At 39.8% G+C, this 14,277-nt stretch overlaps 1 protein-coding gene and 1 pseudogene across 1 annotated transcript in view; one reads left to right on the top strand and one right to left on the bottom strand.

Annotated features, from left to right (window-relative positions):
* BLK (BLK proto-oncogene, Src family tyrosine kinase) overlaps window positions 1-12,716 on the bottom strand; it is a 95,195-nt gene extending 82,479 nt beyond the window's left edge. The window contains exons 1-3 of the mRNA XM_073625136.1: window positions 12,575-12,716; window positions 12,436-12,470; window positions 4,903-5,002 (exon numbers count right to left, since the gene is read on the bottom strand). Of these exons, the coding sequence (XP_073481237.1) occupies window positions 4,903-5,001 (99 nt within the window). The 5' untranslated portion in view covers window position 5,002; window positions 12,436-12,470; window positions 12,575-12,716. The remainder of the gene's footprint in view (window positions 1-4,902; window positions 5,003-12,435; window positions 12,471-12,574) is intronic.
* LOC141141976 (U2 spliceosomal RNA) lies at window positions 1,240-1,373 on the top strand (annotated as a pseudogene).
* Window positions 12,717-14,277: the final 1,561 nt, after the last annotated feature.

Here is a 14,277-nt window from a genome sequence, read left to right as displayed (position 1 = left end):
CCATTGCTAAAACTTACAACCACCCCTGAAGAAGGAGGCTAACAACTCCGAAACGCGTCGGATGCAACCATACTGGTATCATTAGTTACATGTGTATATATACATGAATCGCATTCCTTTGATTTTGAATTATATCTTGATGTTTTCTATGATGTTTTTGTAATGAATAAACTATCATTTATTTATTATACATTCTCCTATATGTCCTCTTATATGTGCCTTTAAAGTCCACTAGGGGAACTTGTTCTGTTCAAATTCATAAGAAGCATTGCCCATTGTCTTTTGATACTTTGTTTATATACGTCATGTTGACATATGTGTAATTTCTTTCTTTTTGTATCACAATATAATTAATAAACAATTATTGATGAAAAAAAAATTGTGAGACTGATAGCACTGTATATGAGTGGCTCATTAAGTGGATACTTTTAATAAATGTATATAGTTATACCCTAAAAAAAAAAAAAAAAAAGTGGCTCATGCAGATAGCAGAGGAAAAGTTTACAACCACTTTAAACCCGCCGATAGCAGAAATGTTCTGCTCTATTGCTCTATAGCTGATGTATAGGTGTGAGAGCCGAAGTGGTTAAAAAGTATCTATAGCAACATTATTATTTTTTTTTATGTATTTTTTTTTTGGGTTCATTTGGTCTGGGTGACCATTGCCACCAGGGATAAAAGTGAAGAAAAATCCAAAATTTATCACCATAACCAGAATAGAGAGGAAACTTTCCAATGGGGCACCTCTTCTACTGACAACAGCCTAAGAAGAGATTTTCAACTCACTTTGGACAGATTTTCTCATACTTACTGTTATATATATGTGACAGGAAGTGAGGATATTTCTCACCAATGGGACACAGACAGAAAAAAATACCAATACATTCTCTGTCCAACTTTTGTTTTTAAGTTTTGGCTGTGGATAATACATTTTTTTGTCATCAGGTACAGTAGGCTTCATTTATAAAGCTTTAACACAAAGGTGGAGATCTTTGTTCTGGCCAAGTAACTGTAATTTTTGCAATGTCATTGAACACAGCTAACAATAAATGTCACTTCTTTTTTTAATCACTGTGTTTAGGCTTTGTGAATTTAACCTCATGTCTGTAAATGTAGTGACCACTTTAGTCTTGCATTCTCCATTAGCAGCACAAATGTGGAAGAAGACAACCTGGGTAGGGTTTTCCTGATGCCCACAAGCCCTAATGGGTCCTGATAACCAAAAAAGCTGTATTGGAGGAACCTTCTCGGCCTTTTGGCTAAGATCATGTGTATTATCTGTTCTTATCAGTTGCCAGGGGGTGGCGCTTGCTTCTGACCCTGATCTGCGGCGAAGTGGTATCAGTGATGGCGGAGGCTATGCAAAACCCACTGGTGTAAAGGTAACCTGGTGCGGTTTGTAGCCGAAAGGGAAGCCTTCTGATGGGGATGGAAAGCCATTGGGTCTGGCAAGAGGGTCGGGTCCCTGGCCTTCTGGCCTAGATTGGGGTAGCTCTAGCTCCGGTCAGTTTTTCGGGAGAGAACACTGGCTCCTCCTTCGGGCGGGGGGAGTGGTTAGTATTTCCCGAATGTAATTAGGTAAAAGGGATGGGAGCGATGGTGGGGCCTGATGGTAAAGGGATCTCACCAAGCTCCCAGAACTTCAGGCCTTCCTGGCTGGGGTGGGGGCTGCTGTGGTCTGGGTTGGGGTGTCAGGGTTGCACGAAAAGCCAGTAGTGAATGTGCCCCTGAAGTGGCAGTTCAGGGGTGCCTTACAGTCACAGTTTATGGCACCATGGTCACTTCACCACAACACACGTTTTTGGCACCTGGGAGGTATGGTAGTACACTCCAGAGCTTAAAATATGAGGTAAAGCTTCACTTTGCAAAGAATACCCAATCACAAGCAAGGAAAATAAAAAAAACAGCATTTTTGCTTGCACATGATTGGATGATGGAAGTTAGCAGAGCTTCTGCTCATTTACTAATCTCTGGAGCAACTTCTTTAGTAAATCAACCCCCCCCCCCCAGTATGTACATAAGAAGACATCGCTGAACTCAAAGACTGTGACTTTTCCTCACTGCATTGCTTCTTCCAAGGGGTTCTGTGGGTTTGTTGACTCTGTGAAACTTCTTTAATATGTGGTTTGCTACAGGGTGTAGGTTGTATTTGTGGTATTCCTGTGTGCCATTCTTGTGCGAGAGGAAATCACATTGCAACCATTAATATTGAGTAAATACTCTGAGTGTTCTGAAAAGATTATCTATTAAGTGGTTGTGTATGTCCACTAGTATAATTGCTCAACTAATCACCATATGAGCATCCATATGGCGCAGTCCACGTGACCAAAAAACGAATACACAAAAGGAAGGAAAGAAATCCTACCAAGAAGGTCACATGTGCGGAACACCACGGTTGAATAAAAATATACTTATTGTAGAAAAAGCACCATAATTAATAAACAAAAAAAAACCAGAAATACCAGTGAAGATATCTTCCACAACTAAATTGAAAAAAGACAACGTTGTCCTAGGAAAGGTCGCAGCTGCGCTCGCATCCATTTATTCCAGCAATCACACTTCTACAGATCTTGGTACTGAATGAACTGGGTGCAAATGGTTGATGCACAATATAGTTCAAGTGAGGTTCCAATAAACCTCAATATTCAAGAGCTGCCCAGGAATAGTGTAAAAAAAGTAGTTTGATTCCTAAAATCCTGGTGCTGTGCTCATTGAGGCTTTGCGCTATGACTACAGGTATTCCCTGATCATTCAGGCTGGTGGTAACCAGAGTCAAGCATGGGAAGATCAACCTGATGCAAAAAAAGGTCCCGAGGAATAGTTAATCAAGCAGGGGGATGGTGGGAAGGTTGGAGGTTTGTATGCTTGAAGGTGAAGGTGAGAAGAAAATGAGGCCATTCTGTTTTACAGCATGGAAGCCTCTAATGACATCCTGGATAATGACGAATGGACGGTCATAGCTCATGGCTCCGTTTGGCGGAGGTGAAGTGATTCCTAGAAGGTTCCTGGATGTGGAGACAACGTGGCATACAAAGATTGCTATCTGGGCTTAACCGCATCATGGTCGTGTCTGCAATTTGCACAGAGTAGTTGGGAGTAACAGGTGGATGATCTGGTGGAGACGGATAAGACAGCTGATGTGGTGAGATGACAGTGTTTCCCTGTATGCATTATCCAGGATGTCATTAGAGGCTTCCATGCTGTAAAACAGAACAGCCTTGTTTTCTTCTCACCTTCACCTTCAGGCATACAAACCTCCAACCTTCCCACCATCCCCCCTCTTAATTAACTATTCCCGGGACCTTTTTTTGCATCAGGTTGATCTTCCCATGCTTGACTCTGGTTACCACCAGCCTGAATTTTCAGGATATACCCATACCTCTAGTTGGACAGCATCCCCTGAAGAAGCCCGATATATGGGTGAAACATGTTGGGAATTCTATCCTTATATGCTGTATCCACAAATACTTGTTGTTAATCCGTACATGCCAATTGCTGTATTTTTAACAAAAACTTTTATTATTTTTTCTAAAATAATAAAAACTTTCTTATATAACATAGTTGTTATTACGTTTTAAATTAAATTGCACCCTGAAAATCCCATTCCCTTCCTCTATACGCAATCATTTTTTTTTTGTATAATTCTCCTTTAAGGGGGTGTGGCAGGGGGTGTGTCCTATGCCTACATACGTTTGCTAATAGGTGTCCCTCATTCCCATCTCAAAAAGTTGGGAGGTATGGTAGTGCACTCTGCCAGTGCGGTTGCTCCAGAGCTTAGATTATGAGGTAAAGCTTCACTTTGCAAAGAATACTCAATCACATGCAAGGAAAATATCAACAACAGCATTTTTGCTTGCACATGATTGGATGATGGAAGTCAATAGAGCTACTAAGCTCTGGAGAAACTGCTTTATTAAATCAACCCCCCAGTATGTACATAAGAAGACACCGCTTTGTTCCCGTTGAACCCAAAGACTGTGACTTTTCCTCACTGCATTGTTTCTTCCAAGGGGTTCTGTGGGTTTGTTGACTCTGTGAAACCTGTTGTGAGCCAGTCTTTGTTCTCCTATGTGAGTTAAGTTCTTTAATATGTGGTTTGCTGCAGTGTGTAGGTTGTATTTGTGGTATTCCTGTGTGCTATTCTTGTGCGAGAGGAAATCACATTGCAACCATTAATATTGACTAAATACTCTGAGTGTTCTGAAAAGATTATCTATTAAGTGGCTGTGTATGTCCACTAGTATAATTGCTCAACTAATCACCATATGAGCATCCATATGGCGCAGTCCACGTGACCAAAAAAAACGAATACACAAAAGGAAGGAAAGAAATCCTACCAAGAAGGTCACATGTGCGGAACACCACGGTTGAATAAAAATATACTTATTGTAGAAAAAGCACCATAATTAATAAACAAAAAAAACTAGAAATACCAGTGAAGATATCTTCCACAACTAAATTGAAAAAAGACAACGTTGTCCTAGGAAAGGTTGCAGCTGCACTCGCATCCATTCATTCCAGCAATCACACTTCTACAGATCTTGGTACTGAATGAACTGGGTGCAAATGGTTGATGCATAATATAGTTCAAGTGAGGTTCCAATAAACCACTAATAAGGTGTGTATATCCACTGGTGTGAATGCTGCGAGGTGGCTTCAATATTCAAGAGTTGCCCAGGAATAGTGTAAAATATGTAGTTTGATTCATGGGGACATTTCCTAAAATCCTGGTGCTGTGCTCATTGAGGCGTTACGTTATGACTACAGGTATTCCCTGAGCATTCAGGCCACAGGTAATATAGCACACAGAATGTGGAACATTACTATTATTATTATACAGTATACTACTTTCATATATTAAAAATAGAGACATACACATCAGTAACAGAGGTGGATACTTACGGTTGGTGGATGAGTTTTGTAAAAGTTATTATGACTGGGTCCTTTCACTTCATATTGTTGCTCTCTCTTCCAAATCCTCTTGCTAGAACCCAGACCCATCCTTAGAGAACACAGCACAACATTATAAAGCATCTCTACAATCTCATTTAAATCTCATTATAAACAATGCCAGAAATATTTTTTTGTAGCATAAACCCCAGACTGAGTTATCCCAGGTTCCATTCCATGTGAGGCACAGGACAGCCAGGTGCACAGCAGATCATAGTCTCTCAACTCATAAACCAGACAGTGCATGTCATTTTGTAGTTTATTTATTGGTTTAACTTGGGTAGGGTGCAGGTAAGCCTTGGGGTACTCCAAACTAGCAGAAAGAAAAAATAGAGGACACCTCTAACTGTACTGTCTCTTCGGGGTGCAACCACCCTCTTGAATTCAGTGTTTAGTGAACTACAACTCAGGGGACCCTATTGCAAAGGTAAATCCTGAGTTAGTAAACTGGAGTAAGCTCTTCCAAAAGGTAGCAAGGACAGTCTCTGGGATCTTTTAGGTTAGTACTCATGGTGCCCTGTGTACTTCAATGCTTTCTTAGTACCAGCCAGCTTCTGTACTGGATGCCCCCAGGCTAGATCCTCTGCGGACTTCCTCCACTGTTCTTCAGGAACTACTGACACATAATCACACACATAGGTTGGACTTGATGGACTTGTGTCTTTTTTCAACCTCACCTACTATGTAACTATGTAACTCTGGACATGGATCCCCTAGCCAGTGCTGGAACAAGCTCATCCAGTGCCCAGGAAAAAGATGCCAAACTGCCCTCCCATCTATGATGTGCAAGCTTCGGGGGGATCCTTTGCCCAGCAATCACTTGCTTGTCAAAATCACTGCTGATGTCACTACTCCTGTCAGCCTTGTAACAAAAGTAAGGTGCCCCCATCCCTACAGTAAACCATTGCACCCAGGGCAGCTGCCCCTTTCACCCACCCCTTCTCCTGGCCTTGCCCCTAGCTCTAGCTGGATCTAGGACACAGATAGGTTTCTTCTAAGCTGCAGCTATTAACCTAGAGGGCCTCAGCTGTCAACCTGGGTCTTCTTCCATAGGAACAAGCACCCTGCTGTTCCAGGCCCCAGCCTATTTATACACACCCTATCCCCCTATTGGCCATTCTTCCTGCCAGGGATTGGCTGAGGCTGCATGAATATGCCGGTGAGGATCTGCCTCTTCCACCCACTAAATTTTGGAACCTACCAGAATCCAGGGGAAAGCAGCAGAGCCTGCAACCAGCAGAAACCAGATAAGCCAAAAACAGTTAAACACTGCTCTTCTGCTACAAGGGGAGCCCAAAACTTTATTTTCCTCAACTGTTTGCAACCTAACTAGGGGGGTGCTATATACAAAACACCCATTAACTCATTTATGTGTTCCTCTGAAAGTCATTAAAGTGTATCTACACCCAAGGAGGCTTAACACATACTGTATCTATTAGTTTACCTATCACACCAACACATATAACTGGGATGCGGTTTTATTAATCAATCTTCAGCTTTGGAGCAAGAGCCCAAGTTTGGGGACAACAGTAAGCCTGTGGAAATCTTTCTATATCCTAATATACACTCTATGGTCAATTTGTTATGTACTCTCGTCTAATATTAGGTAGGATTGCCTTTTCTCTTAAAGGAGAAGTATAGCCAAAGCTATTTTGGCTATAACTCTCCTGTAGGTCACAGGAGTGCAGTCTGCTGTCGGCTGTCACTCAGCCTGTCCAAGCTCAGGAGAGATCCCGACCATATGGAGTCATGCAATGTGGACTTGCTGCAATTGTGCATCAAACTTTTGAAGCCTGGCAATTCTAGCAATAGCTTAGCAAGTCATTTTCAGCTTTCAGCACAATTGCTTGCTATCTGGAGTATTTGCGAGGTCAGGCACTGATATGGACAAGAAATCCTGGCTCGTAGTCTTCGCTAGGCATGTGCAATTCGTTTCGTTCCGAATTCGTTTTTTAACTAATTTCGACAAATTCGTTAATTCGGGAATATCCGAATTAACGAAAACCCATTTAACGAATTTTTTTCCGAATATTCGTAAATTCGATAAAATTGGACATTCGTAAATTCGGGCATTCGTACATTCGTACATTCGCAATTTACATTCGTACATTCGTACATTCGTGCATTCGTACATTAGTAATCTAGTGAATAGTAAATTTGTAAATTCGAAAATTCGGAAATCTGAAATAAAAGTTAACTAATAATAACTTAACTATTAGTAATTACTAGTAACTTTTAATTTATAGGTATTGTAATTTCCTTTTAAATTTGGCTGTTCGTGAACGTAACACATACAAATTTATCCAAAGTTATGAATGATACGAAAAAACAGAATGGAACGTAATGAATTAATAATAATAAATAATAATAACAATGTTTTATTATTATTATTGATTATTAATTTGTTCCGTTCCATTTGTTTAGATGCGGCATTCATTTTGGATAATTCGTAACTTCGGTTAAATTCGTATTTGTTACGTTCACTGACAGTCAAATTTGAAAGGAAATTACAATACCTATAATTTAATAGTTAGTTTCTATTTCAGATTTTTGAATTTTCGGGTTTTTGGATTTTCAAACTTCGAATTTACAAATTTACGAATTTTCTAATTTACAAATGTACGATTTTACGAATGTACGAATTTACGAATGTACGAATTTACGAATGTACAAATGTAAAAATGTATGAATGTACGAATGAACGAATGTACGAATGAACGAATGTACGAATGAACGCATTTACGAATTTACGAATGAACGAATTTACGAATCGCGATCATAACGAATGACCCGAAAAACGAAAAAAATAATAAACTAATGAAATGAAAACGAAAATGAACGAATTTTTTGGCGGTGCACATGTCTAGTTTTCTCACTAATTCATCCCAAAGGTGTTCTATCGGGTTGAGGTCAGGACTCTGTGCAGGCCAGTAAAGTTCCTCTACCCCAAACTCTCTCATCCATGTCTTTATGGATCTTGCTTTGTATACTGGTGCACAGTCATGTTGGAACAGAAAGGGGCTATCCCCAAACTTTTTCCACAAAGTTAGAAGCATGAAATTGTCCAAAATGTCTTGCTATGCTGACGCCTTAAGGATTTCCTTCACTGGAACTAAGGGGCCAAGCCCAACCCCTGAAAAACAACCCCACACCATAATCCCCCCTCCACCAAATGATTTGGACCAGTGCACAAAGCAAGGTCCATAAAGACATGGATGAGCGAGTTTGGGGTGAAGGAACTTGACTGGCCTGCACAGAGTCCTGACCTCAACCTGACAGAACACCTTTGAGATGAATTAGAGCGGAGACTTCGAGCCAGGCCTTCTCATCCAACATCAGTGCCTGACCTCACAAATGCGCTTCTGAAAGAATGGTCAAACATTCCCATAGACACCCTCCAAAACCTTCCTTTTTTTACAGTAACATTCATATTGAGCAGCAAATATTTGGTGATCCTGGCAGTCCCCTTATGTTCTTGGAGCATTCTAACCAAGCTAAGCAGGGTGGCTGATCTGTACTTGAGCTTGCATCCTTCAACTTGTAATCCGAGCTACAGGATTCTGTGCAAGTGCACAACATACATTTAGTCCTGTAGCCAGCCTGGTTGACATGCTCCCCTGCCTAGTGCCACCTGGATTGATTGACAGCAGCTCCTAAAGGGAGCCTCTCTGTCAGCACCATAGTTGCACATTGCTACTGAGCAGCAGAGCATTAGCATGCCACTGCCATCAGTATGTAGTTCTCGGTATGCACAGATTCCTTTTTTTTTTCCGTCAGGTCCCATAACTAGTGTGCACTTCCCAGATAGCAAGGATAACTTGCCACAAATTTGTGGCAGCGTTGAATTGTTAGTCTGTTAACTTGCTGCACATTTTCACTGGCAATGTGTACACTTGCAGAGCACTTGAAGCACAAGTCCTAGTTGACACTTTTCCAATTTGTAACAAATTTGCGTGACAAGTCTCTAGCAAGAGCCAAGTTGCAGTGGTGAGTCTACAGCAAGAGCTCTGCAAGTCTACAGCATTAAAATTCAGTCACAGTGACCCCTGGTGGTGGGATGACTATTACACAACATTACTGAACCAGAACTTGCAGCAGACTTGCAGAATCTTTGCAAAGAAAGTTGATCTGGAGTCATGCAATGTGGACTTGCTGCAATTGTGCAACAAACTTGTGAAGCCTGGCAAGTCCAGCAATAGCTATGCAAGTCATTTTTAAACTTGCAGCACAATTGCTTGCTATCTGGGATGGGGCTGTAAAAGATGCCTTTGTTGTCAGCACACTGGAGGACCAGACCGCTCCTGTCACATACAGTGTAGTGTCCTGGATCTTCTGTGGTTCAACACCCCCTGTACAGTGCTCCAATCAGCAACACTCATGCTCCCTAAGCAGCGTTTTTGATTGGAGCACTGTGCAGGGGGAGTGTCGGATCACTGACCTGTGTCATAGAGGCTGTCCAACTCTCCAGTGTGCTGCCAACACAGGGAGTTTTTACTTCTCTAAAGTGCACACACACACAGTAAAATAAAAATGAAAATAAGCCATATTTTTACTGCATAGCTAGTAAAAAAATAAAAACAAAGCATCTAAAGGGTCTTAATGCAGATTTATTGCATTTTAGACAATGTCCTTAAAATGTTAAGCCAATCATAGCTAATTATAATATAGCGAATATAATTCATATAATTACACAGGGATGTTTATGTACTTCACATGTACCCATAATTTATGTCAATCTATAGAATTTGTACCCTAATGCCCTGTACACACGATAGGATTTTCCGACAACAAAATCCATGTTTTCCTTCTGGCAGATGTTGGCTCAAACTTGTCTTGCATACACGTGGTCACACAAATCTTGTCGGAAATTCGGAACGTCAAGAACGCGGTGACGTACAACATGTACGACGAGCCGAGAAAAATGAAGTTCAATAGCCAGTGCGGCTCTTCTGCTTGATTCCGAGCATGCGTGGAACTTTGTGCGTCGGAATTGTGTACACACGATCGGAATTTCCGACAACGGATTTTGTTGTCGGAATATTTGAGAACCAGCTCTCAAATTTTGTGTGACAGAAATTCCGATGGAAAATGTCCGATGGAGCCTACACGCGGTCGGAATTTCTGACAACAAGCTGCCATAGAACATTTTCCGTCGGAAAATCCTATCATGTGTACGGGGCATAAGTTTCGATCTGCTTTTACCATGTTACAAAAGAAACTTTCCATAATTTATAGTCGGCTGCACATGAAACAAGTGTCACTGGATGGGCCTAGCGTTAAGCACTTCAAACCCTTTTTGAACAAAGTTATATTGTAAAAGAGGGCAGTCAGGTAATATAGCTTGTGAATAGTTTTAATTTACTCTCTTCTGTTATTTTAGCTTTATGGACTGATAAAGCCCTGATGCCCAACCTACAGACCAAGGGCCACATGCAGCCCTATGGTACTTGTTGCATGGCCCTCAAACTCCAACATTCAATAATGTGAATGGGAGCATTGATTTGTAAAAGAACTGTAACTATAATGCATTATATAATCTAAATATTATGTGGCAATGTTAACGGCCACTATTGAGGCCCCCTATAGCTTGAACACAGTATTAATTGCACTCTGCTACACGGCTCAGAATTTCTTGGCACCCATGGTGCTCATTCATAGTGGTCTACAGTAGGGTTGTTAAGGCTTTGGTTCCTGATCTGGCTCCATGGCTTGGGAAAAGGGGCATTAGCTTTTTAAGAAAAACTACAGGGCTTGAGCTGATACTAAAGCCGATGATGGAGATATAAGAATGCAGCTAAGATCTAGAATCTAGTGCTGACTTAAGCTGGCCAGACACTAGTAGATTTTCAGAATTAACACTCGTACAAAAAAAATTTGAGGTACATTCGATGACTTATTGAATGTTATTCGAATGTACTTCAAAAATTTTGTTTGCTCTTAACATTCAATTTTGGAATGAATGTAACTAACTAAATGAAGCCACATTCACTATTCACATTCACTGTGTAATCATTTTTACAAATGGTTTTTTACCAATGCCTGACGTACAGTCATGCCAGCGTGCATCAGACAAGGGTGATTATAATAATGATCGGCTAAGAAAGCATATCTAACCATTACATTCTTCCTCTAAACAGGCTCAGCTATCAGGAAAGGTTTACAGATATTCCAGTGTTCCTTAAAGTGATTGTAAACCCTCCCCTTGTAAAACAACCCATTCATTTAAAAATAGAAATGAAAGGCAAAATATTTGCGCATAGATATAACAAAAACATTATAAATACCTTTTTTCCCTTTTTTTTAAAAAAAAGCTGTTTGTGGGGCACCATTGGTTTTGGCAGTACCAGTACCAGTAGTTTTGCAACTGGAACAACAGTGTCTGAGTTGAGGGCTTTAAAAGCTGCCTGGGGCTAGCGCGGAAAAATTTGTGGAGCAGCTTGGAACCAGAGCTGGGGGTTTCTGAAGCTACCTAAATACAAAGCTGAAGTTTTTTAAAGCTACCTAAAACCTAACCTGAAGATTTCTGGAGCTGCCTAGAGCCGAGGATTTCTGAAGCTGCCTAGAGCTGGAGCCAAAGATTTCTAAGGCTACCTGCAATTAGTGCCATCATTTTGGAGCCACCTAAAGCCAGAGCTTCAAATTTTGAAGCTACCTGTAACTAGCATTAAGGGTTTCTGGAGCTGCCTTAAACTAGAGCCATTGTTTTTTTGGGCCAGTGCTTTGGGTTTCAGGCACTACATAAAACCAGAGCTTCGAGTTTCTGGAGCTGTCTGGAACTAGAACGAAGGGTTTCTGGAGCTGCCTGGAGCCTAAGCTGGGGATTCGTTTGGGGCAAATCCAGATATGTAGCATAGCTTCTAAAGACAGAGATGGCAACCATAGAGCATTGCCACTAATAAACTGCTGCTTTCTACAGAACACAATGAAATATTTGCATAGACACAATCCACTTTTACTTAAAAAAAAAACATAGAATATAGAATATTTTAAAAGTGGACACATATGGTCACTCTCTGGCTTGAACAATGACCTTAGACTTGTATATTGTCTAATGTTTGTGTAGCTCCTCGCTGTACTTTAAAAATAATGGTAGGTTAATCAGCCACTGCCCAAATCTGTCTACAATGTTTATCTGTATGACAGTGGTATGTTCTTCAAATTGTAAGCTCCTTAACGAGGAGAGCTTGAAGTGAAAGCCTCAATGCCCGCCGTAAAACATTGCAGAAATTATTATTAAAAGAAAATCATTAAAAAAAAAAAATCATAAAAAAAAAAAAGGAGAACATGGTAACCCACTAAATTTAAACATTTCCTGTTGTGCACAGCAGCAGAACTTAGATATATACATCTGATAGATACTTTCTGAAATGTTCAACCCCACTGAACTCTATACTGACGTGTAGCATCAAACATCTCATCAAAAATGTGATAAAAGTTTGAGTTATACTATAAATATACTACAGAAAAGTAGAAAGGGGGTCCTACCTTGGTCCTCAGATGGAGTGCATATCTCTAGAAGTCTGAAAATCCATAGAAAAGCAGTAAAAAAAAACAGTTATTCCATGTTACACGTATTTAGTACTCATTACTAAATACCACCAAAGATATGTTTTGCTTTTTTGACCTGTCAGTTAGTAGAGGAGCCGACCCGTGGTTTCCTGCCCACTCATCTATGAGAAATGTCTTGCATAGCGTGCTGGCTTTGATAAACAAAACATCTGATGGCTGTCGCTCACTAGCTAAGTTCCCACTATCCATCAATTGCAGAACTTACACCTTTTTCTAGTCTCACAACTACGTGTAGTATAGTATGGAGGAAACTTCTGAAAGTCACAGACTGGGGTCTCAATCCACCAGAGTGGAAACAAGGCAGAAGATGATGTTGCTAAGAACAGGGAAATGTCTACAGGTTTCACATCTAAAAAATGTATTTTTAAACTTTCACAGTGATGTATTTTTTCCACAGCTTGCAACCCACTTGTTTGTTTTTAAAGGCATACTGTATCCATTAAATTACAGATGCTGGACCTTTTTATTTTAATTTTAATTTTAGTTTTAAATCAGTTAAATACGTTCTAGGTGCATCAAAACAAAACGTGTGCAAAAGCTTACAGACGGTTTCACTTTCCTTAAAAACAGGCACACTGCATGTTAACAAGGTACCATTTTTTTTCAATCAAATACTTTTTTTATTTATATAATTATACATACAAACAGATAATATATCAAATAAGTTCATTAAATATCTGAAGTTATTAAATGATATATACGAAAAGAAAGAAATAACAAACAAACAAAAAAAAAAACATTGAAAAAAAAAAACCCTTAAACCAAACAAACCTTGCACCTCTCGTATCAAATTCACTTATCATATAATAACCAAAGCATAGTAGGATCTACTAATCAGATTAAATTAAGCTCCCTTTATATCAGATTATGGAAGCATCCTCCCTGTAGCTTCAGTTTATCTTTCTTTTGCATATTCATTTCTTCTTCTTCTCATCTACTCCACTTCCTTGTACCTCAGCTCCTTACTCCCAACTATCTAGATTACCTTTACTCATCTCTACTAGATAAACCATCATAAAGTTTGTTACTAGGTTCTATCCACCATGACCATATTTTACCAAACTTTTCAGGTGTACCTCTATGCTTATACATTAATTTTTCTCTTTTAAGTTTATAGTTAAGTTTCTTAACCTATTGTTTATGGGTTGGAGGATCAACAGATTTTTGTAGAATAACTTTACGTGCTAAGTATAGCGATCTTGTCCAGATAGTGTACATCTCTACAGGTAATGCTCCATCAGGTATTATTCCCAATAGCACAAACTTGGGCGTTCCTATTATCTCAGTAAAGCAAATTTAAGGTTGTGAATATTTTTTCCCCAATAACGATGAAGCTTTGGACATCGCCAATGCATGTGGAGAAGAGAGCCATTGAATAAAGAACATCTCGGACATAATGGTGTTATATTTTTTCCCCAAGCATGGAGTTTTTGTGGGGTATAATGAGCCCTATGTATAATAAAGAGCTGAGATAGCCTTTAAGAAGGTGAAAGAGATATCTTGGGAAGTGTTTCCAGAGCTCGTGTCCAGTCCACTTCATCTAGATCCTCTATGTCATCTTGCCACCAGAGAAAACTATTTTTATGTTTTTCAGTGTTCTCTATTATCTGTAAGTTGGAATAAAGATCTCCTATTAATCCTCGTTTCATACAGGCAGTTGAAGCTGCCTTTGTTAATATTTTAGAGTATTCATACTGTAATTGGATTTTTAATCTTTGAGTTTGTGGTGCATGACGTATTTGGAAAAATATACAAATT

Source organism: Aquarana catesbeiana, linkage group LG04, assembly GCF_042186555.1.
Source record: "Aquarana catesbeiana isolate 2022-GZ linkage group LG04, ASM4218655v1, whole genome shotgun sequence".
In the NCBI taxonomy this organism is placed as follows: domain Eukaryota; kingdom Metazoa; phylum Chordata; class Amphibia; order Anura; family Ranidae; genus Aquarana; species Aquarana catesbeiana.
This window is presented reverse-complemented; position numbering and strand designations above follow the sequence as displayed.